General features: G+C 55.9%; 2 protein-coding genes across 2 annotated transcripts; both read right to left on the bottom strand.

Moving 5' to 3' along the window:
• Positions 1-12,559: 12,559 nt before the first annotated feature.
• Positions 12,560-14,257, bottom strand: LOC124321550 (uncharacterized protein K02A2.6-like). Its single transcript, XM_046784236.1, has one exon. The coding sequence runs from the start codon at positions 14,255-14,257 to the stop codon at positions 12,560-12,562; it is 1,698 nt and encodes a 565-aa protein (XP_046640192.1).
• Positions 14,254-16,623, bottom strand: LOC124321534. Its single transcript, XM_046784235.1, has one exon. It carries the CDS (start codon positions 16,621-16,623, stop codon positions 14,254-14,256), a length of 2,370 nt encoding a protein of 789 aa, XP_046640191.1.
• Positions 16,624-21,058: the final 4,435 nt, after the last annotated feature.

Genomic DNA, 21,058 nt, shown 5'->3' with positions numbered 1-21,058 from the left:
GCTCTGGCGTGCTCTGGCGTGCTCTGGCTTGCTCTGGCGTGCATTGACGTGCTCTGGCGTGCACTGGCGTGCTCTGGCGTAAACTGGCGTGCACTGGAGTGCTCTGGCGTGCACTGGCGTGCTCTGGTGTGAATTGGTGTGCTCTGGCGTGCACTGCCGTGCTCTGGTGTGAATTGGCGTGCTCTGGAGTGCACTGGCGTGCTCTGGCGTGCACTGGCGTTCTCTGGCGTGCACTGGCGTAATCTGGCGTGCATTAACGTGCTCTTGCGTGCACTGGGATGCTCTGGCATGCACTGGCGTGCTCTGGCCTGCACTAGCGTGCTCTGGCGTGCACTGGCGTAATCTGGCGTGCATTGACGTGCTCTTGCGTGCACTGGCATGCTCTGGCATGCACTGGCGTGCACTGGCGTGCTCTGGTGTGAATTGGCGTGCTTTGGCGTGCACTGGCGTGCTCTGGAGTGAATTGGCGTGCTCTGGCGTGCACTGGCGTGCTCTGGTGTGAATTGGCGTGCTCCGGCGTGCATTGAATTGCTCTGGCGTGCACTGGCGTGCTCTGGCGTGCTCTGGCGTGCACTGGCGTGCTCTGGCGTGCACTGGCGTGCTTTAAGGTGCACTTGAGTGCTCTGGAGTGCACTGGCGTGCTCTGGCATGCATTGAATTGCTCTGGCGTGCACTGGCATGCTCTGGCGTACACTGGCGTGCTCTGGCGTGCACTGGCGTGCTCTGGCGTGCATTGACTTGCTCTGGCGTGCACTGGAGTGCTCTGGCGTGCACTGGCGTGCTCTGGTGTGAATTGACGTGCTCTGGCGTGCACTGGCGTGCTCTGGTGTAAATTGGCGTGCACTGGCGTGCACTGGCGTGCTCTGGCGTGCTCTGGCGTGCACTGGCGTGCTCTGGCGTGCTCTGGCGTGCACTGGCGTGCTCTGGCGTGCACTGGCGTGCTCTGGTGTGAATTGGCGTGCACTGGAGTGCTCTTGCGTGCAGTGGCGTGCTCTGGCGTGCATTGTTGTGCTCTTGCGTGCACTGGCGTGCTCTTGAGTGCACTGGCGTGCTCTGGTGTGAATTGGCGTGCACTGGCGTGCACTGGCGTGCTCTGGTGTGAATTGGCGTGCTCTGGCGTGCATTGAAATGCTCTGGCGTGCACTGGCGTGCTCTGGCGTGCACTGGTGTGCACTGGCGTGCTCTGGGGTGCACTGGCGTGCTCTGGCGTGCTCTGGCGTGCATTGACGTGCTCTGGCGTGCACTGGCGTGCTCTGGCGTGCTCTGGTGTGAATTGGCGTGCTCTGGCGTGCAATGGCGTGCTCTGGCGTGCACTGGCGTGCTCTGGCATGCTCTGGCGTGCATTGACGTACTCGTGCGTGCACTGGCGTGCTCTGGTGTGAATTGGCGTGCTCTGGCGTGCACTGGCGTTCTCTGGTGTGAATTAGCGTGCTCTGGCGTGCACTGGCGTGCTCTGGTGTGAATTGGCGTGCTCTGGCGTGCACTGGCGTGCACTGGCGTGCTCTGGCGTGCACTGGTTTGCTCTGGCGTGCACTGGCGTGCTCTGGCGTGCACTTGCGTGCTCTGGCGTGCATTGACGTGCTCGTGCGTGCACTGGCGTTCTCTGGCGTGCACTGGAGTGCACTGGCGTGCACTGGCGTGCTCTGGCATGCTCTGTCGTGCTCTGTCGTGCTCTGCTATGCAGAACTTAAGTGCTTGACAATAGAAATCCACTACCCGACAATAGAACTCAAATAACTTGAATAATTTTTAAAAATTCAAGTGCTGTGATGTGCGTTTTTCTCAAACTTTTTGTTCATGATTTGCTGTATAAATTAATTGATTAAATAGACTTGAAATGGTGTATTGGACATTGATTTAAACATCCTGTAATTAAAAAATGGCAACAAAACAAGTGAAAAAAATATTATAACAACTTCAAGTGCTGAGCTGTTCTCTGCTGTGCTCTACCGTGCTCTGGCGTGCACTGGCGTGCTCTGGCGTGCTCTGGCGTGCTCTGGCTTGCTCTGGCGTGCATTGACGTGCTCTGGCGTGCACTGGCGTGCTCTGGTGTGAATTTGCGTGCACTGGCGTGCACTTGCGTGCTCTGGCCTGCACTAGCGTGCTCTGGCGTGCACTGGCGTAATCTGGCGTGCATTGAAGTGCTCTTGCGTGCACTGGCATGCACTGGCATGCACTGGCGTGCTCTGGTGTGAATTGGCGTGCTCTGGCGTGCACTGGCGTGCTCGGGCGTGCACTGGCGTGCTCTGGTGTGAATTGGCGTGCTCTGGCGTGCACTGGCGTCCTCTGGTGTGAATTGGCGTGCTCCGGCGTGCATTGAATTGCTCTGGCGTGCACTGGCGTGCTCTGGCGTGCACTGGCATGCTCTGGCGTGCATTGACGTACTCGTGCGTGCACTGGCGTGCTCTGGTGTGAATTGGCGTGCTCTGGCGTGCACTGGCGTGCTCTGGTGTGAATTGGCGTGCTCTGGCGTTCTCTGGCGTGCACTGGCGTGCTCTGGTTTGCTCTGGCGTGCACTGGCGTGCTCTGGCGTGCACTTGCGTGCTCTGGCGTGCATTGACGTGCTCGTGCGTGCACTGGCGTTCTCTGACGTGCACTGGAGTGCTCTGGCGTGCACTGGCGTGCTCTGGCGTGCACTGGCGTGCTTTGGCGTGCTCTGTCGTGCTCTGTCGTGCTCTGCTATGCAGAACTCAAGTGCTTGACAATAGAAATCCACTACCCGATAATAGAACTCAAATAACTTGAATAATTTTTAAAAATTCAAGTGCTGTGATGTGCGTTTTTCTCAAACTTTTTGTTCATGATTTGCTCTATAAATTAATTGATTAAATAGACTTGAAATGGTGTATTGGACATTGATTTAAACATCCTGTAATTAAAAAATGGTTTTACCAAGTGAAAAAAATATTATAGCAACTTCAAGTGCTGAGCTGTTCTCTGCTGTGCTCTACCGTGCTCTGGCGTGCACTGGCGTGCTCTGGCGTGCTCTGGCGTGCTCTGGCTTGCTCTGGCGTGCATTGACGTGCTCTGGCGTGCACTGGCGTGCTCTGGTGTGAATTTGCGTGCACTGGCGTGCACTTGCGTGCTCTGGCCTGCACTAGCGTGCTCTGGCGTGCACTGGCGTAATCTGGCGTGCATTGAAGTGCTCTTGCGTGCACTGGCATGCACTGGCGTGCTCTGGCGTGCTCTGGCGTGCACTGGCGTGCTTTGGGGTGCACTTGAGTGCTCTGGCGTGCACTGGCGTGCTCCGGCGTGCATTGAATTGCTCTGGCGTGCACTGGCGTGCTCTGGCGTGCTCTGGCGTGCACTGGCGTGCTTTGGGGTGCACTTGAGTGCTCTGGCGTGCACTGGCGTGCTCTGGCGTGCATTGAATTGCTCTGGAGTACACTGGCATGCTCTGGCGTGCACTGGCGTGCTCTGGCGTGCACTGGCGTGCTCTTGCGTGCATTGACTTGCTCTGGCGTGCACTGGCGTGCTCTGGCGTGCACTGGCGTGCTCTGGTGTGAATTGGCGTGCACTGGCGTGCACTGGCGTGCACTGTCGTGCTCTGGCGGGCTCTGGCGTGCACTGGCGTGCTCTGGTGTGAATTGGCGTGCACTGCCGTGCACTGCCGTGCTCTGGCGTGCACTGGCGTGCACTGGCGTGCTCTGGTGTGAATTGGCGTGCACTGGAGTGCTCTTGCGTGCAGTGGCTTGCTCTGAAGTGCATTGTTGTGCTCTTGCGTGCACTGGCGTGCTCTGGCGTGCACTGGCGTGCTCTGGTGTGAATTGGCGTGCACTGGCGTGCTCTGGTGTGAATTGGCGTGCTCTGGCGTGCATTGAAATGCACTGGCGTGCACTGGCGTGCTCTGGCGTGCACTGGCGTGCTCTGGCGTGCACTGGCGTGCTCTGGCGTGCATTGACGTGCATTGACGTGCTGTGGCGTGCACTGGCGTGCTCTGGCGTGCTCTGGTGTGAATTGGCGTGCTCTGGCGTGCACTGGCGTGCTCTGGCGTGCATTGACGTGCTCTGGTGTGAATTGGCGTGCTCTGGCGTGCAATGGCGTGCTCTGGCGTGCACTGGCATGCTCTGGCGTGCAATGACGTACTCGTTCGTGCACTGGCGTGCTCTGGTGTGAATTGGCGTGCTCTGGCGTGCACTGGCGTGCTCTGGTGTGAATTGGCGTGCTCTGGCATGCACTGGCGTGCTCTGGCGTGCACTGGCGTGCTCTGGCGTGCACTGGCGTGCTCTGGCGTGCACTGGCGTGCTCTGTCGTGCTCTGCTATGCAGAACTCAAGTGCTTGACAATAGAAATCCACTACCCGACAATAGAACTCAAATAACTTGAATAATTTTTAAAAATTCAAGTGCTGTGATGTGCGTTTTTCTCAAACTTTTTATTCATGATTTGCTCTAAAAATTAATTGATTAAATAGACTTGAAATGGTGTATTGGACATTGATTTAAACATCCTGTAATTAAAAAATGGTTTTAACAAGTGAAAAAAATATTATAGCAACTTCAAGTGCTGAGCTGTTCTCTGCTGTGCTCTACCGTGCTCTGGCGTGCACTGGCGTGCTCTGGCGTGCTCTGGCGTGCTCTGGCTTGCTCTGCCGTGCATTGACGTGCTCTGGTGTGAATTGGCGTGCACTGGCGTGCACTTGCGTGCTCTGGCCTGCACTAGCGTGCTCTGGCGTGCACTGGCGTAATCTGGCGTGCATTGACGTGCTCTTGCGTGCACTGGCATGCTCTGGCATGCACTGGCGTGCTCTGGTGTGAATTGGCGTGCTCTGGCGTGCACTGGCGTGCTCTGGCGTGCACTGGCGTGCTCTGGCGTGCACTGGCGTGCACTGGCGTGCTCTGGCGTGCACTGGCGTGCTCTGGTGTGAATTGGCGTGCTCTGGCGTGCACTGGCGTGCTCTGGTGTGAATTGGCGTGCTCCGGCGTGCATTGAATTGCTCTGGCGTGCACTGGCGTGCTCTGACGTGCTCTTGCGTGCACTGGCGTGCTCTGGCGTGCACTGGCGTGCTTTGGGGTAAACTTGAGTGCTCTGGCGTGCACTGGCGTGCTCTGGCGTGCATTGAATTGCTCTGGCGTACACTGGCATGCTCTGGCGTGCACTGGCGTGCTCTGGCGTGCACTGGCGTGCTCTGGCGTGCACTGGCGTGCTCTGGCGTGCACTGGCGTGCTCTGGTGTGAATTGGCGTGCACTGGCTTGCACTGGCGTGCTCTGGCGTGCTCTGGCGTGCTCTGGCGTGCACTGGCGTTTCCAGTGCACTGGCGTGCACTGGCGTGCTCTGGCGTGCTCTGGCGTGCACTGGCGTGCTCTGGTGTGAATTGGCGTGCACTGGAGTGCTCTGGCGTGCAGTGGCGTGCTCTGGCGTGCACTGGCGTGCTCTGGCGTGCATTGACGTGCTCTGGTGTGAATTGGCGTACTCTGGCGTGCAATGGCGTGCTCTGGCGTGCACTGGCATGCTCTGGCGTGCATTGACGTACTCGTGCGTTCACTGGCGTGCTCTGGTGTGAATTGGCGTGCTCTGGCGTGCACTGGCGTTCTCTGGTAGGAATTGGCGTGCTCTGGCGTGCACTGGCGTGCTCTGGTGTGAATTGGCGTGCTCTGGCGTGCACTGGCGTGCACTGGCGTGCACTGGCGTGCTCTGACGTGCACTGACGTGCTCTGGCGTGCACTTGCGTGCTCTGGCGTGCACTTGCGTGCTCTGGCGTGCATTGACGTGCTCGTGCGTGCACTGGCGTTCTCTGGCGTGCACTGGAGTGCTCTGGCGTGCACTGGCGTGCTCTGGCGTGCACTGGCGTGCTCTGGCGTGCACTGGCGTGCTCTGGTGTGAATTGGCGTAAACTGGCGTGCAATGGCGTGCACTGGCGTGCTCTGGCGTGCTCTGGCGTAAACTGGCGTGCTCTGGTGTGAATTGGCGTGCACTGGCGTGCACTGGCGTGCTCTGGCGTGCACTGGCGTGCTCTGGCGTGCACTGGCGTGCTCTTGCGTGCACTGGCGTGCTCTGGTGTGAATTGTCGTGCACTGGAGTGCTCTTGCGTGCAGTGGCGTGCTCTGGCGTGCATTGTTGTGCTCTGGCGTGCACTGGCGTGCACTGGCGTGCTCTGGTGTGAATTGGCGTGCACTAGCGTGCACTGGCGTGCTCTGGTGTGAATTGGCGTGTTCTGGCGTGCATTGAAATGCTCTGGCGTGCACTGGCGTGTTCTGGCGTGCACTGGCGTGCTCTGGCGTGCACTGGCGTGCTCTGGCGTGCACTGGCGTGCACTGGCGTGCTCTGGCGTGCACTGGCGTGCTCTGGTGTTAATTGGCGTGCACTGGCGTGCTCTGGCGTGCTCTGGCGTGCACTGGCGTGCTCTGGTGTGAATTGGCGTGCACTGGCGTGCACTGGCGTGCTCTGGCGTGCTCTGGCGTGCACTGGCGTGCTCTTGCGTGCACGACGTGCTCTGGTGTGAATTGGCGTGCACTGGAGTGCTCTTGCGTGCAGTGGCGTGCTCTGGCGTGCATTGTTGTGCTCTGGCGTGCACTGGCGTGCTCTGGTGTTAATTGGCGTGCACTGGCGTGCACTGGCGTGCACTGGCGTGCACTGGCGTGCACTGGCGTGCTCTGGTGTGAATTGGCGTGCTCTGGCGTGCATTGAAATGCTCTGGCGTTCACTGGCGTGCTCTGGCGTGCACTGGCGTGCTCTGGCGTGCACTGGCGTGCACTGGCGTGCTCTGGCGTGCACTTGCGTGCTCTGGCGTGCTCTGGCGTGCATTGACGTGCTCTGGCGTGCACTGGCGTGCTCTGGCGTGCTCTGGTGTGAATTGGCGTGCTCTGGCGTCCACTGGCGTGCTCTGGCGTGCATTGACGTGCTCTGGTGTGAATTGGCGTGCTCTGGCGTGCAATGGCGTGCTCTGGCGTGCACTGGCATGCTCTGGCGTGCATTGACGTACTCGTGCGTGCACTAGCATGCTTTGGTGTGAATTGGCGTGCTCTGGCGTGCACTGGCGTTCTCTGGTGTGAATTGGCGTGCTCTGGCGTGCTCTGCTATGCAGAACTCAAGTGCTTGACAATAGAAATCCACTACCCGACAATAGAACTCAAATAACTTGAATAATTTTTAAAAATTCAAGTGCTGTGATGTGCGTTTTTCTCAAACTTTTTGTTCATGATTTGCTCTATAAATTTATTGATTAAATAGACTTGAAATGGTGTATTGGACATTGATTTAAACATCCTGTAATTAAAAAATGGTTTTAACAAGTGAAAAAAATATTATAGCAACTTCAAGTGCTGAGCTGTTCTCTGCTGTGCTCTACCGTGCTCTGGCGTGCACTGGTGTGCTCTGGCGTGCTCTGGCGTTCTCTGACGTGCACTGACGTGCTCTGGCGTGCACTTGCGTGCTCTGGCGTGCACTTGCGTGCTCTGGCGTGCATTGACGTGCTCGTGCGTGCACTGGCGTTCTCTGGCGTGCACTGGAGTGCTCTGGCGTGCACTGGCGTGCTCTGGCGTGCACTGGCGTGCTCTGGCGTGCACTGGCGTGCTCTGGTGTGAATTGGCGTAAACTGGCGTGCAATGGCGTGCACTGGCGTGCTCTGGCGTGCTCTGGCGTGCACTGGCGTGCTCTGGTGTGAATTGGCGTGCACTGGCGTGCACTGGCGTGCTCTGGCGTGCACTGGCGTGCACTGGCGTGCTCTTGCGTGCACTGGCGTGCTCTGGTGTGAATTGTCGTGCACTGGAGTGCTCTTGCGTGCAGTGGCGTGCTCTGGCGTGCATTGTTGTGCTCTGGCGTGCACTGGCGTGCACTGGCGTGCTCTGGTGTGAATTGGCGTGCACTAGCGTGCACTGGCGTGCTCTGGTGTGAATTGGCGTGCTCTGGCGTGCATTGAAATGCTCTGGCGTGCACTGGCGTGCTCTGGCGTGCACTGGCGTGCTCTGGCGTGCACTGGCGTGCACTGGCGTGCTCTGGCGTGCACTGGCGTGCTCTGGCGTGCTCTGGCGTGCACTGGCGTGCTTTGGGGTGCACTTGAGTGCTCTGGCGTGCACTGGCATGCTCTGGCGTGCACTGGCGTGCTCTGGCGTGCACTGGCGTGCTCTGGCTTGCACTGGCGTGCTCTGGCGTGCATTGACTTAATTTGGCGTGCACTGGCGTGCTCTGGCGTGCACTGGCGTGCTCTGGTGTGAATTGGCGTGCACTGGCGTGCTCTGGCGTGCTCTGGCGTGCACTGGCGTGCTCTTGCGTGCACGACGTGCTCTGGTGTGAATTGGCGTGCACTGGAGTGCTCTTGCGTGCAGTGGCGTGCTCTGGCGTTCATTGTTGTGCTCTGGCGTGCACTGGCGTGCACTGGCGTGCTCTGGTGTTAATTGGCGTGCACTGGCGTGCACTGTCGTGCACTGGCGTGCACTGTCGTGCACTGGCGTGCACTGTCGTGCACTGGCGTGCACTGGCGTGCACTGGCGTGCTCTGGTGTGAATTGGCGTGCTCTGGCGTGCATTGAAATGCTCTGGCGTGCACTGGCGTGCTCTGGCGTGCACTGGCGTGCTCTGGCGTGCACTGGCGTGCTCTGGCGTGCACTGGCGTGCACTGGCGTGCTCTGGCGTGCACTTGCGTGCTCTGGCGTGCTCTGGCGTGCATTGACGTGCTCTGGCGTGCACTGGCGTGCTCTGGCGTGCTTTGGTGTGAATTGGCGTGCTCTGGCGTCCACTGGCGTGCTCTGGCGTGCATTGACGTGCTCTGGTGTGAATTGGCGTGCTCTGGCGTGCAATGGCGTGCTCTGGCGTGCACTGGCATGCTCTGGCGTGCATTGACGTACTCGTGCGTGCACTAGCATGCTTTGGTGTGAATTGGCGTGCTCTGGCGTGCACTGGCGTTCTCTGGTGTGAATTGGCGTGCTCTGGCGTGCACTGGCGTGCTCTGGTGTGAATTGGCGTGCTCTGGCGTGCACTGGCGTGCACTGGCGTGCTCTGGCGTGCACTTGCGTGCTCTGGCGTGCATTGACGTGCTCGTGCGTGCACTGGCGTTCTCTGGCGTGCACTGGAGTGCTCTGGCGTGCACTGGCGTGCTCTGGCGTGCACTGGCGTGCTCTGGCGTGCTCTGTCGTGCTCTGGCGTGCTCTGCTATGCAGAACTCAAGTGCTTGACAATAGAAATCCACTACCCGACAATAGAACTCAAATAACTTGAATAATTTTTAAAAATTCAAGTGCTGTGATGTGCGTTTTTCTCAAACTTTTTGTTCATGATTTTCTCTATAAATTTATTGATTAAATAGACTTGAAATGGTGTATTGGACATTGATTTAAACATCCTGTAATTAAAAAATGGTTTTAACAAGTGAAAAAAATATTATAGCAACTTCAAGTGCTGAGCTGTTCTCTGCTGTGCTCTACAGTGCTCTGGCGTGCACTGGTGTGCTCTGGCGTGCTCTGGCGTTCTCTGGAGTGCTCTGGCGTGCATTGACGTGTTCTGACGTGCACTGGCGTGCTCTGGCGTGCTCTGGCGTGCACTGGCGTGCTCTGGTGTGAATTGGCGTGCACTGGCGTTCACTGGCGTGCTTTGGCGTGCTCTGGCGTGCACAGGCGTACTCTGGTGTGAATTGGCGTGCACTGGCGTAAACTGTCGTGCTCTGGCGTGCTCTGGCGTGCACTGGCGTGCTCTGGTGTGAATTGGCGTGCACTGGCGTGCTCTGGCGTTCACTGACGTGCTCTGGCGTGCACTGGCGTGCTCTGGCGTGCATTGACGTGCTCTTGCGTGCACTGGCGTGCTCTGGCGTGCATTGACGTGCTCTTGCGTGCACTGGCGTGCTCTGGCGTGCATTGACGTGCTTTTGCGTGCACTGGCGTTCTCTGTCGTGCTCTGGCGTGCTCTGCTATGCAGAACTCAAGTGCTTGACAATAGAAATCCACTTCCCGACAATAGAACTAAAATAACTTGAATAATTTTTAAAAATTCAAGTGCTGTGATTGATGATTGCTGTGCACTGGCGTGCACTGGCGTGCTCTGGCGTGCACTGGCGTGCTTTGGCGTGCGCTTGCGTGCGCTTGCGTGCTCTGGCGTGCACTGGCGTGCTCTGGCGTGCACTGGCGTGCTCTGGCGTGCATTGAATTGCTCTGGCGTGCACTGGCGTGCTCTGGTGTGCACTGGCGTGCTCTGGCGTGCATTGCATGCTTTGGTGTGAATTGGCGTGCTCTGGCGTGCACTGGCATGCTCTGGCGTGCATTGACGTGCTCGTGCGTGCACTGGTGTGAATTGGCGTGCTCTGGCGTGCACTGGCGTGCTCTGGCGTGTACTTGCGTGCTCTGGCGTGCACTGGCGTGCTTGCGTGCATTGACGTGCTCTGGTGTGAATTGGCGTGCTCTGGCGTGCACTGGCAAGCTCTGGCGTGCATTGACATGCTCTTGCGTGCATTGACATGCTCTTGCGTGCACTGGCGTGCTCTGGCGTGCACTGGCGTGCTCTGGCGTGCACTGGCGTACTCTGGTGTGAATTGGCGTGCTCTGGCGTGCACTGGCGTGCTCTGGCGTGCACTGGCGTGCTCTGGCGTGCACTGGCGTGCTCTGGCGTGCACTGGCGTGCTCTGGCGTGCACTGGCGTGCTCTGGCGTGCACTAGCGTGCTCTGGCGAGCATTGACGTGCTCTGGCGTGCACTGGCGTGCCCTGGTGTGAATTTGCGTGCACTGGCGTGCTCTGGCGTGCTCTAACGTGCACTGGAGTGATCTGGCGTGATCTGGCGTGCTCTGGCGTGCTCTGCTATGCAGAACTCAAGTGCTTGACAATAGAAATCCACTACCCGACAATAGAACTCAAATAACTTGAATAATTTTTAAAAATTCAAGTGCTGTGATGTGCGTTTTTCTCAAACTTTTTGTTCATGATTTGCTCTATAAATTTATTGATTAAATAGACTTGAAATGGTGTATTGGACATTGATTTACACATCCTGTAATTAAAAAATGGTTTTAACAAGTCTAAAAAATATTATAGCAACTTCAAGTGCTGAGCTGTTCTCTGCTGTGCTCTGGCGTGCACTGGCGTGCTCTGGCGTGCTCTGGGGTGCTCTGGCTTGCTCTGGCGTGCATTGACGTGCTCTGGCTTGCACTGGCGTGCTCTGGCGTGCTCTGGCGTGCACTTGCGTGCTCTGGTGTGAATTGACGTGCTCTTGCGTGCACTGGCGTGCTCTGTCGTGCATTGACGTGCTCTTGCGTGCACTGGCGTTCTCTGTCGTTCTCTGGCGTGCTCTGCTATGCAGAACTCAAGTGCTTGACAATAGAAATCCACTACCCGACAATAGAACTCAAATAACTTGAATAATTTTAAAAAATTCAAGTGCTGTGATTGATGATTGCTATGCACTGGCGTGCACTGGCGTGCTCTGGAGTGCACTGGCGTGCTTTGGCGTGCGCTTGCGTGCTCTTTTGTGCACTGGCGTGCTCTTTCGTGCACTGGCGTGCTCTGGCGTGCACTGGCGTGCTCTGGCGTGCATTGAATTGCTCTGGCGTGCACTGGCGTGCTCTGGTGTGCACTGGGGTGCTCTGGCGTGCATTGACGTGCTCTGGTGTGAATTGGCGTGCTCTTGCGTGCACTGGCATGCTCTGGCGTGCATTGACGTGCTCGTGCGTGCACTGGTGTGAATTAGCGTGCTCTGGCGTGCATTGGCGTGCTCTGGCGTGCACTGGCGTGCTCTGGCGTGCACTGGCGTGCTCTGGCGTGCACTGGCGTGCTCTGGCGTGCACTGGCGTGCTCTGGCATGCACTTGCGTGCTCTGGCGTGCACTGGCGTGCTCTGGCGTGCATTGACGTGCTCTGGTGTGAATTGGCGTGCTCTGGTGTGCACTGGCAAGCTCTGGCGTGCATTGACATGCTCGTGCGTGCACTGGCGTGCTCTGGTGTGAATTGGCGTGCTCTGGCGTGCACTGGGGTGCTCTGGTGTGAATTGGCGTGCACTGGCGTGCACTGGCGTGCACTTGCGTGCTCTGGCGTGCACTGGCGTGCTCTGGCGTGCATTGAGGTGCTCTGGCGTGCACTGGCGTGCTCTGGTGTGAATTTGCGTGCAATGGCGTGCTCTGGCGTGCTCTGGCGTGCACTGGAGTGATCTGGCGTGATCTGGCGTGCTCTGGCGTGCTCTGGCGTGCTTGACGATCGATCAACTCAAGTGCTTGACAATAGAAATCCACTAAACGACAATAGAACTCAAATAACTTGAATAATTTTTAAAAATTGAAGTGCTGTGATGTGTGTTACGTTCGACGAGACTTTGTAAGAAGAAACAAATGTATTCTAGGTCTCAAGAACTGCAAGTGCCTTGTACAAAGCGTAAACTGAAACTGAAGGGCTTCGATGGGCCGTCGTCACACTCTCACCGCCGGAAGCCGCTTCCGCGCTCCCATCTAGCGGAGGGATACATAACAACCCTTTCCAAGCGGCGACATCCACATAAATAACAAACGAACGGCGCCGCTTAACACACAAAATGGAATTAAAGGGGAAAAAAAACTGATTGCATAATACGGGAACGTAAGTGAAAGGGAACAAAAAAAAACTGATTACACACTATGGGAACATAATATAGGCCTGTTGAGGCGGGGACTGTCCTACACGTCTATCATCAGCCGAGGCCGTCGAATCCTCCCGCTCCGTCGCGGTTGGGTCGGTACCGGAACGGGTTCCGGTCTTGTCTGGCTAGCTGCTGTTTCTGGTAATCCGTCGACGTTGCTGTCGGCTGGCGGCGTCGTTGCGTCTCCTTCGATGCCAGGAATCTGTTGCTCGTCCTTGTCGTCGGATAATAACGGGCGAAGGTGGCGTCGGTTTCGCCACAATACACTTCCGCTTGCAAATTTTACTCGATATGACCGGTATTTCCCGATACTGACGATTTGACCAGCTCTATCCCATATCAAGGAATGGGGATCTTGGATTCGTACGTGAGAACCGATGGTCAGTGGTGAAAGCGGGCGTGCCCGTTCGTCGTAACGCTTTTTCACCCCGCCATCCAAGGCCTGTTGACGGTCTCGTGCGTTCATGATGTCCTTCCAGCGTGGAGCAAAAGAAGTGCGATGGGCTGGCAATATCGGACGTAGCTGGCTTCCGAACACCATCTCCGCCGGGGACATTCCGTTTTCGCGGGGCGTATTACGGAATTCAAGAAGACCTTGCATGAATGCGTCGGATGTGAGGTCTCCTGCGGGTGCGATTTTCAAAACGAGCCGCTTCATAGCGTCGACTGCCGCCTCTGCGTGACCGTTACTCTGCGCGTAGTATGGAGATGAATTTCCCCACACTACCCCCCATTTCTGTAGCGCTTGCTGGAATGCTCCGGCTCCAAACTGAGGGCCGCCGTCGGTGCGTATACGAATGGGCACCCCGAGATCGACAAAATTTTCTGTGATCGCTTGAATCAATTCTCTGGCTGAAGGGGCATGATACCATCGGTGGATCACCGGCCATCCGGATAGGCGGTCCGTATACACGAGAACATGCAGTCGCCCCGATTCGAACAAATCCGCCGATACCTCCTCGAAGACGCGCTCAGGTAAAGCGTCGCGTAGTAAGGGCTCTTGTTGTTGGGACGGCTGAAGTTCTTGACATACCTGGCAATTATCAACAAACGCGACGATGTCGTTGCTCAATCCTGGCCAGTATACGGTTTGGCGGGCTCGCCGCTTCATGCGGACGATCCCTTGGTGAGCCGCATGTAAATTTAGAAGGACGTCGCGTCGGTAATTTTGCGGGATAACAATCCGGCAGCCGAAGAGAACCAGTCCGTCGTCCACCGACAGCTCGTCGCGGATTTTCCAAAATTGATGAGCGGCCGGCGCCATTAAATCCCGTCTAGTGGTGAATCCCGTTTCAATGGCCTGGATAAGGGCGGAATAGGAAGCGTCGTTCGACGCAGCTATCTTGAGTTTTTCCAACACTGGGTCCGCCAGATGATCTGGCTCATCCGTAATTTCCTCCTCGTCTTCTGTTGTCGGTGTGACGGCCCCGACCGCGGCTATTCGCCAAAGCGTCGCTTGCCGTGAAAAAAGCTGAACATCCTTGTTCGTCTCGTCGTCGTCTGGTTCCGAATCGTTTACAGGAGCGCGCGAAAGTGCGTCGGGTATGGCATGGTCCTTTCCCTTTTGCCATACCGTGTTGAACACATACGGTGTGAGACGCTCCTTTAAGCGTTGTAACTTGGGGTTGTCGACTGCGTCTAGTGTATAACGGTCGAGAATGGTTACAAAAGCCTGGTGGTCGACCGTGAGCGTAAATATGGGGAGGCCAAGAAGGTATAATCTACATTTCCTCATTGCCCATTCGACTGCCGCCAGCTCGAGTTCGACGATGGCGTATCTTGACTCCGTATCGGTACACCTCGTGAATTTGCGTCGACCAGTTTCCACACAGTGTCGTGACGTTGGAGCAGCGCGTAACCCATTCCGTTTTTACGTGAAGCGTCGACTTGAAGGGCCGTTTCTAACTCCGGGTTGAAATGGGCGAGGACGGGCGGGGCGCTCAATGCTGCTTTAACTGCCGAGAACGCGTTTTCGTGGTCTGTTGTCCATTCGTAGAGATTTTTCGAACTCAGCAAGGGGCGTAACGGTCCTTTGGCCGTTGCTACGTCCACAGAAAATCCCGCGAGTTGTTCTACTAATCCCATGAAGGAACGGAGTTCTGTGATGTTCGTTGGGCGAGGAAATTTGGAGATGGCTTTGAGTTTTTCCGGATCAACGGCGATACCTCCGTGTTGGATCTGATATCCCACCCATTGTACCTTCGGTTGGGCAAACTTAAATTTCTTGGGACTTAGTGTGATGTTTGCGTTCCTTGCCGCGGTCAAGACCGCTCGCACTCCTTTCACATGGTCGGCAAAATTGGAGTCGAATCGAAGAATATCGTCGACGACGCGGACCGTATTAGTTACCTGTGCAAAGGCGAGATCTGCGCGTCTATTATATTCATCACTAGAGCTGCATAGGCCCATTGGAGCGCGTAAAAACTTGTACCGCCCCCAGGGCGTCATGAATGTAGTCAAGTGTTGGCTATCCGGATGAAGAGGAATTTGAAAATAACCATTTGTCACGTCGAAGGTAGAGAAAAATCTTGCCTGGCCATCGATCTCTGCCACCGCGTCGCGAGGTGTGCGTGTCGGATGAGTGGGTCTTTGGACATGATGGTTGAGTTTAGTGAGGTCCATGCACACACGTATAGATGAATCCGGTTTACGCATCACGACCAGTGGTGCCACCCAGTCGGACGGTTCGGTGACGGGGATGATGATTTTCTTGTCCACTAATTCATCAAGCTTTTTCTTGAATTGTGGGCGGTCGGCAAACGGAATGGGCCGTGCGCCATTAACATAATAAGGCACCGCGTCATCTTTTAGCGTGATGACCATCGGTGGGCCTTCCATGCAGCCGAGCTCCTCGTTTTGATCGAACACATCCGAAAATTCCTCGAGGAAAGCCTGTTCCATGCGGTTCTTCTGTTCTTCCGTTGGATCGCCCGCGATCGATTCCGGAATGGACGACGGTGGTGCTGCCTCCTGGTGTGACTCCTTCACTGGCGTGGAGTTGATGTGGGCGTAGCGGACCGGCTTAGGATAGTCGGCGTGTAAAATACCGAGTGATATGCAGTCATACCAAGAGATTAATAGGCCCGATATTTCTGGACTGATGACTATGGTAAGAGTGGTGGTAGTGCCTTCATATTCCGTCACAATGGTGACCTGCCCGATCACAAGTAGTGGCGTCGTTTTATCGGCCATTACCAAGTCGAATGATGATGTGTCTAAGTCCTTCTCTGTCATACCAATAGCCGTTAAAATATCTAGGCCGCCGATAGACACTTCCGCTCCGCCATCCGGTATGACTTTGTCGATGGTCGAAAGGAACTGGCCTTTGTCGTCTAAGACGCGGAGAGAAACGGTGGGTGCCCGCCGCCATCGACGAGGATTCCGGATCGATCCGACAACGATTCGGTCGATTTTTCCTTTCGTACGTGGTCCAGATGGGAATCCGCCCGTGCTGCTACCACCGGAACCAGGTTGCGCCCCCTCACTCTTGCCGGTGCCGCCTCCACTCTGGCCTGTATTACTACTTCTCCGGGGTTTTGGACAGCGCGGGGAAAAATGATTACTTCCTCCGCAATTATGACATGTTTTTCCGGTTGCCGGACAAGCTTCTCCGGGGCGATGAATGTTGCGACCGCATGAGCCACACGATGCTGCAGTTGCGTCGTTACGCTGGTGTGAACGCACGTGGTTGATTGACGACTGATTGCTTAAAGAACGTTCATTCATCCTCGCCGCTTCCTCGCTCCTACACATATTGATCGCCTGTTGAGCTGAAGGGAATGGTGGAAGTGCTAGAAGTTTCCTTTTCGTTTCTGTGTCGCGGATTCCCGCCATAATCCGGGTGGCCACTCGAGCGTCGACACAAGTTGCGCAGATATCTGCCGCGTCTGCTAACCTCCGCAGCCGGATGTAAAAATCTTCAAAAGATTCCGTGTTGGATTGGTGGCATTCTTCGAACGCCACTCTATCGAGGGCAATATTTCGTTTGGCCCGCACGTAGTCTGCAATTTGGTCTAAGATTTCATCGGGTGTTAGTAGCGTCGTGGGTAAAATATTCAGAGCCACCTCCACCACTTGCTGCATGGATGGATCCAGAGCCATTCGTAGAGCCGCCGTCTGTTCATTAGCCGGGTACGTCGCTAATTGGTTTAATTGGCAAAAATCGTTCCATCGGTTACGCCACGTCCGTAATTGAAGTAGCCTTACATCGCCCTGCAATTTCTCCAGGCCCGATGGATCAATTCGTCGTCTTTGATTAGCCGCGATTGGTGGAACGAATAATCCACCTCCGCCGCCGCCACCCCCGCCACCTCCGCCGCCGCCACCGCCGCCGCCGCCACCAGGAGGTGGTGGGGCGCCGATCAGATTCGCCAATTGTTGCGTGATATTTGCCAGCTGCGTCGTTATATTGGTGTGGCCTGCTTCCATCAGATCGATTCGGTTTCCCACTGCCGTCACCGCGTCGAGAGCATCCTGTGCGGTCGCCATTGTGCGGCCGGAACGAACGCGAGGGGGCCGGGAAGAGCTACGATGACGTGGTTGGCGCGTGCGCAAATTATACTCGTGATTCATGCACGAATGTCGGACGGTATGGGAGCAATGAGTGATGACGCGGAGATAACGATGAGTTGACGGAAGAACGGGTATATTGAAATAGACTCAACGAGTAACACATTACACTATAGACTGAGTGTAATACTCCGACCGAATGGCCCCAGTGGGCTCACGACCAGGAGATGTGTAAGTTATTCGTTGACTGTGGACTCTTCGTCAATTTCGAGTTGCAGGACGTCTTCGGCCGGCTCTTCTTCTGGGTGGATGGATGGGATGCGTCTGGCCGTGGCTAGGCTATGTGCGACTGCACCGGCGTCGTGAGCGAAAGTTGCTATTCCTGGGCGCTGTGCAGTAGGCTCATCCGCCCGTAGAGGAGGGGGCGGCACGGAATCAGTGACCAGCTGGGGTTGGTATTCCGGACTGACGTATGGGACGACTGGTGGAGCCTCAGTCTCTCGGGGCGTGGGTGGGACGGCTTGGCAAAATGCCACTCGCCGATATTGTTCCTGATGCACGACCCGTCTGCGTTGTCTTGCTAACTCGCGTTCGATTGTTGCAGCTAGCTGTCTCTCCTCCAGCATGGAGCGTCGTAGCTCTCGGCTCAACTCGCTGTTGCGACTGCGGGGCATGGAATCAGAGACACAATCTGCCAACGAATTAGTGAGCGGCCCACAATATTCCGGACGAAATGGCTCAAAGAGCTACGACCATGAATATTAAATCGGGACCGGCGTCAATGACACTGTAAAGCGGGGCAAGCTAAATGTGAGCCCGTGGGGAAACAAATTAGCCAACGATCAATGAGTGGCCCACAATATTCTGGACGAAATGGCTCAAAGAGCTACGACCATGAATATTTTGACCGGGATCAGCGCCGATTAGACTTGTGTGTCTGACGTGATTATGATCTCGTAAGCCGACAAAATTAGCCAACAATCAATGAGTGGCCCACAATATTCCGGACGAAATGGCTCAAAGAGCTACGACCATGAATATTAAATTCGGGACCACCTCCAATTGATGTGTGAATCAGTAAATATGCAATGATGGACCGAAAAGCGAATGTCTCTGTCCTACAATGGCTAAGATGGCGGCGCCACGCGAGAAATCTAGCCAGAACAAAGGAGACAAGATGGCGGCTCCCACACAGCTAGGCGAGAAACGAACCAAGTGAATTAAGGCGTTAAATTAAAGCCACACTGGGGGAATTCGCACAGAATTTTTTCGAGTCGAGGGTCCTAAAAGGCAAGTTTGACCAACTGCGCCATGTTACGTTCGACGAGACTTTGTAAGAAGAAACAAATGTATTCTAGGTCTCAAGAACTGCAAGTGCCTTGTACAAAGCGTAAACTGAAACTGAAGGGCTTCGATGGGCCGTCGTCACACTCTCACCGCCGGAAGCCGCTTCCGCGCTCCCATCTAGCGGAGGGATACATAACAATGTGCCTTTTTCTAAAACTTTTTGTTCATGATTTGCTCTATAAATTTATTGATTAAATAGACTTGAAATGGTGTATTGGACATTGATTTACACATCTTGTAATTAAAAAATGGTTTTAACAAGTGAAAAAAATATTATAGCAACTTCAAGTGCTAAGCTGTTCTCTGCTGTAATCTACCGAGCTCTGGCGTGCACTTGCGTGCACTGGCGTGCTCTGGTGTGAATTGGCGTGCTCTGGCGTGCACTGGCGAGCTCTGGCGTGCTCTGGCGTGCTCTGGCGTGCATTGACGTGCTCTGGCGTGCTCTGGTGTGAATTGGCGTGCTCTGGCGTGCTCTGGCGTGCATTGACGTGCTCTGGCGTGCTCTGGCGTGCTCTGGCGTGCTCTGGTGCGAATTGGCGCGCTCTGGCGTGCACTGGCGTGCTCTGGCGTGCACTGGCGTGCTCTGGCGTGCATGGACGTGCTCTGCTGTGAATTGGCGTGCTCTGGCGTGCACTGGCGTGCTCTGGCGTGCACTGGCATGTTCTGGCGTGCATTGACGTGCTCGTGCGTGCACTGGCGTGCTCTGGCGTGCTCTGGCGTGCACTGGCGTGCTCTAGCGTGCACTGGCGTGCTCTGGCGTGCACTGGCGTGCTCTGGCGTGCTCTGTCGTGCTCTGGTGTGCTCTGCTATGCAGAACTCAAGTGCTTGACAATAGAAATCTACTACCCGACAATAGAACTCAAATAACTTGAATAATTTTCAAAAATTCAAGTGCTGTGATGTGCGTTTTTCTCAAACTTTTTGTTCGTGATTTGATCTATAAATTTATTGATAAAATAGACTTGAAATGGTATATTGGACAGTGATTTACACATCCTGTAATTAAAAAATGATTTTAACAAGTGAAAAAAATATTATAGCAACTTCAAGTGCTGAGCTGTTCTCTGCTGTGCTCTACCGTGCTCTGGCGTGCACTGGCGTGCTCTGGCGTGGTCTGGCGTGCTCTGGCTTTCTCTGGCGTGGATTGACGTGCTCTGGCGTAGACTGGCGTGCTCTGGCGTGCTGTGGCGTGCATTGGCGTGCTCTGGTGTGAATTGGCGTGCACTGGCGTGCACTGGCGTGCAATGGAGTGCACTGGCGTGCTCTGGCGTGCATTGACGTGCTCTGGCGTGCACTGGCGTGCTCTGGCATGCACTGGCGTGCTTTTGCGTGCACTGGCGTGCTCTGGTGTGCATTGACGTGCTCTGGCGTGCACTGGCTTGTTCTGGCGTGCATTGACGTGCTCTGGCGTGCACTAGCGTGATCTGGCGTGAACTGGCGTGCTCTGGCGTGCATTGGCGTGCTCTGGCGTGCACTGGCGTGCTCTGGCGTGCACTGGCGTGCTCTGGCGTGCACTGGCGTGCTCTGGCGTGCACTGGCGTGCTCTGGCGTGAAATGGCGTGCTCTGGCGTGTATGGCGTGCTCTGGCGTTTACTGGCGTCCTCTGGCGTGCACTGGCGTGCTCTGGTGTGAATTGGCGTGCTCTGGTGTGAATTGGCGTGCTCTGGCGTGTACTGGCGTGCTCTGGAGTGCACTGGCGTGCTCTGGCGTGGATTGACGTGCTCTAGCGTGCACTGGCGTGCTCTGGTGTGAACTGGCGTGCTCTGGCGTGCACTGGCGTGCTCTGGTGTGAATTGGAGTGCTCTGGCATGCACTGGCGTGCTCTGGCGTGCTCTGGTTTGAATTGGCGTACTCTGGCGTGCACTGGCGTGCTCTGGCGTGCATTGACGTGCTCTGGGGTGAATTGGCGTGCTCTGGCGTGCACTGGCGTGCTCTGGCGTGCACTGGCATGCTCTGGAGTGCACTGAGTGCTCTGGTGTGAATTGGCGTGCTCTGGCGTGCACTGGCGTGCTCTGGTGTGAATTGGCGTGCTCTGGTGTGAATTGGAGTGCTCTGGCGTGTACTGGCGTGCAATGGAGTGCACTGGCGTGCTCTGACGTGCATTGACGTGGTCTGGCGTGCACTGGCATGCTTTGGCGTGAACTGGCGTGCTCTGGTGTGAATTGGAGTGCTCTGCAGTGCACTGGCGTGCCCTGGCGTGCTCTGCTATGCAGAACTGAAGTGCTTGACAATAGAAATCCACTACCCAACAATAGAACTCAAATAACTTGAATAATTTTTAAAAATTCAAGTGCTGTGATGTGCGTTTCTCTAAAATTTTTTGTTCATGATTTGCTCTATAAATTTATTGATTCAATAGACTTGAAATGGTGTATTGGACATTGATTTACACATCCTGTAATTAAAAAATGGTTTTAACCGGTGAAAAAATATTATAGCAACTTCAAGTGCTGAGCTGTTCTCTGCTGTGCTCTACCGTGCTCTGGCGTGCACTGGAGTGCTCTGGCGTGCTCTGGCGTGCACTGGCGTGCTCTGGCGTGCACTGGCGTGCTCTGGCGTGCATTGAAGTGAACTGGCGTGCACTGGCGTGCTCTGGTGTGAAATGGCGTGCTCTGGTGTGAATTGGCGTGCTCTGGGGTGCACTGGCGTGCTCTGGCGTGCATTGACGTGCTCTGGCGTG

This window comes from Daphnia pulicaria, chromosome 1 (assembly GCF_021234035.1).
Source record: "Daphnia pulicaria isolate SC F1-1A chromosome 1, SC_F0-13Bv2, whole genome shotgun sequence".
In the NCBI taxonomy this organism is placed as follows: Eukaryota; Metazoa; Arthropoda; class Branchiopoda; order Diplostraca; family Daphniidae; genus Daphnia; species Daphnia pulicaria.
The sequence above is the reverse complement of the archived record's forward strand: the minus strand, read 5'-3'. Positions and strand labels throughout refer to the sequence as shown.

Excerpts from the sequence above, each read along its gene's own strand:
- LOC124321550 (XM_046784236.1), bottom strand. The coding sequence starts at position 14,257 with ATGAGGAAATGTAGATTATACCTTCTTGGCCTCCCCATATTTACGCTC.
- LOC124321534 (XM_046784235.1), bottom strand. The coding sequence starts at position 16,623 with ATGGCTCTGGATCCATCCATGCAGCAAGTGGTGGAGGTGGCTCTGAAT.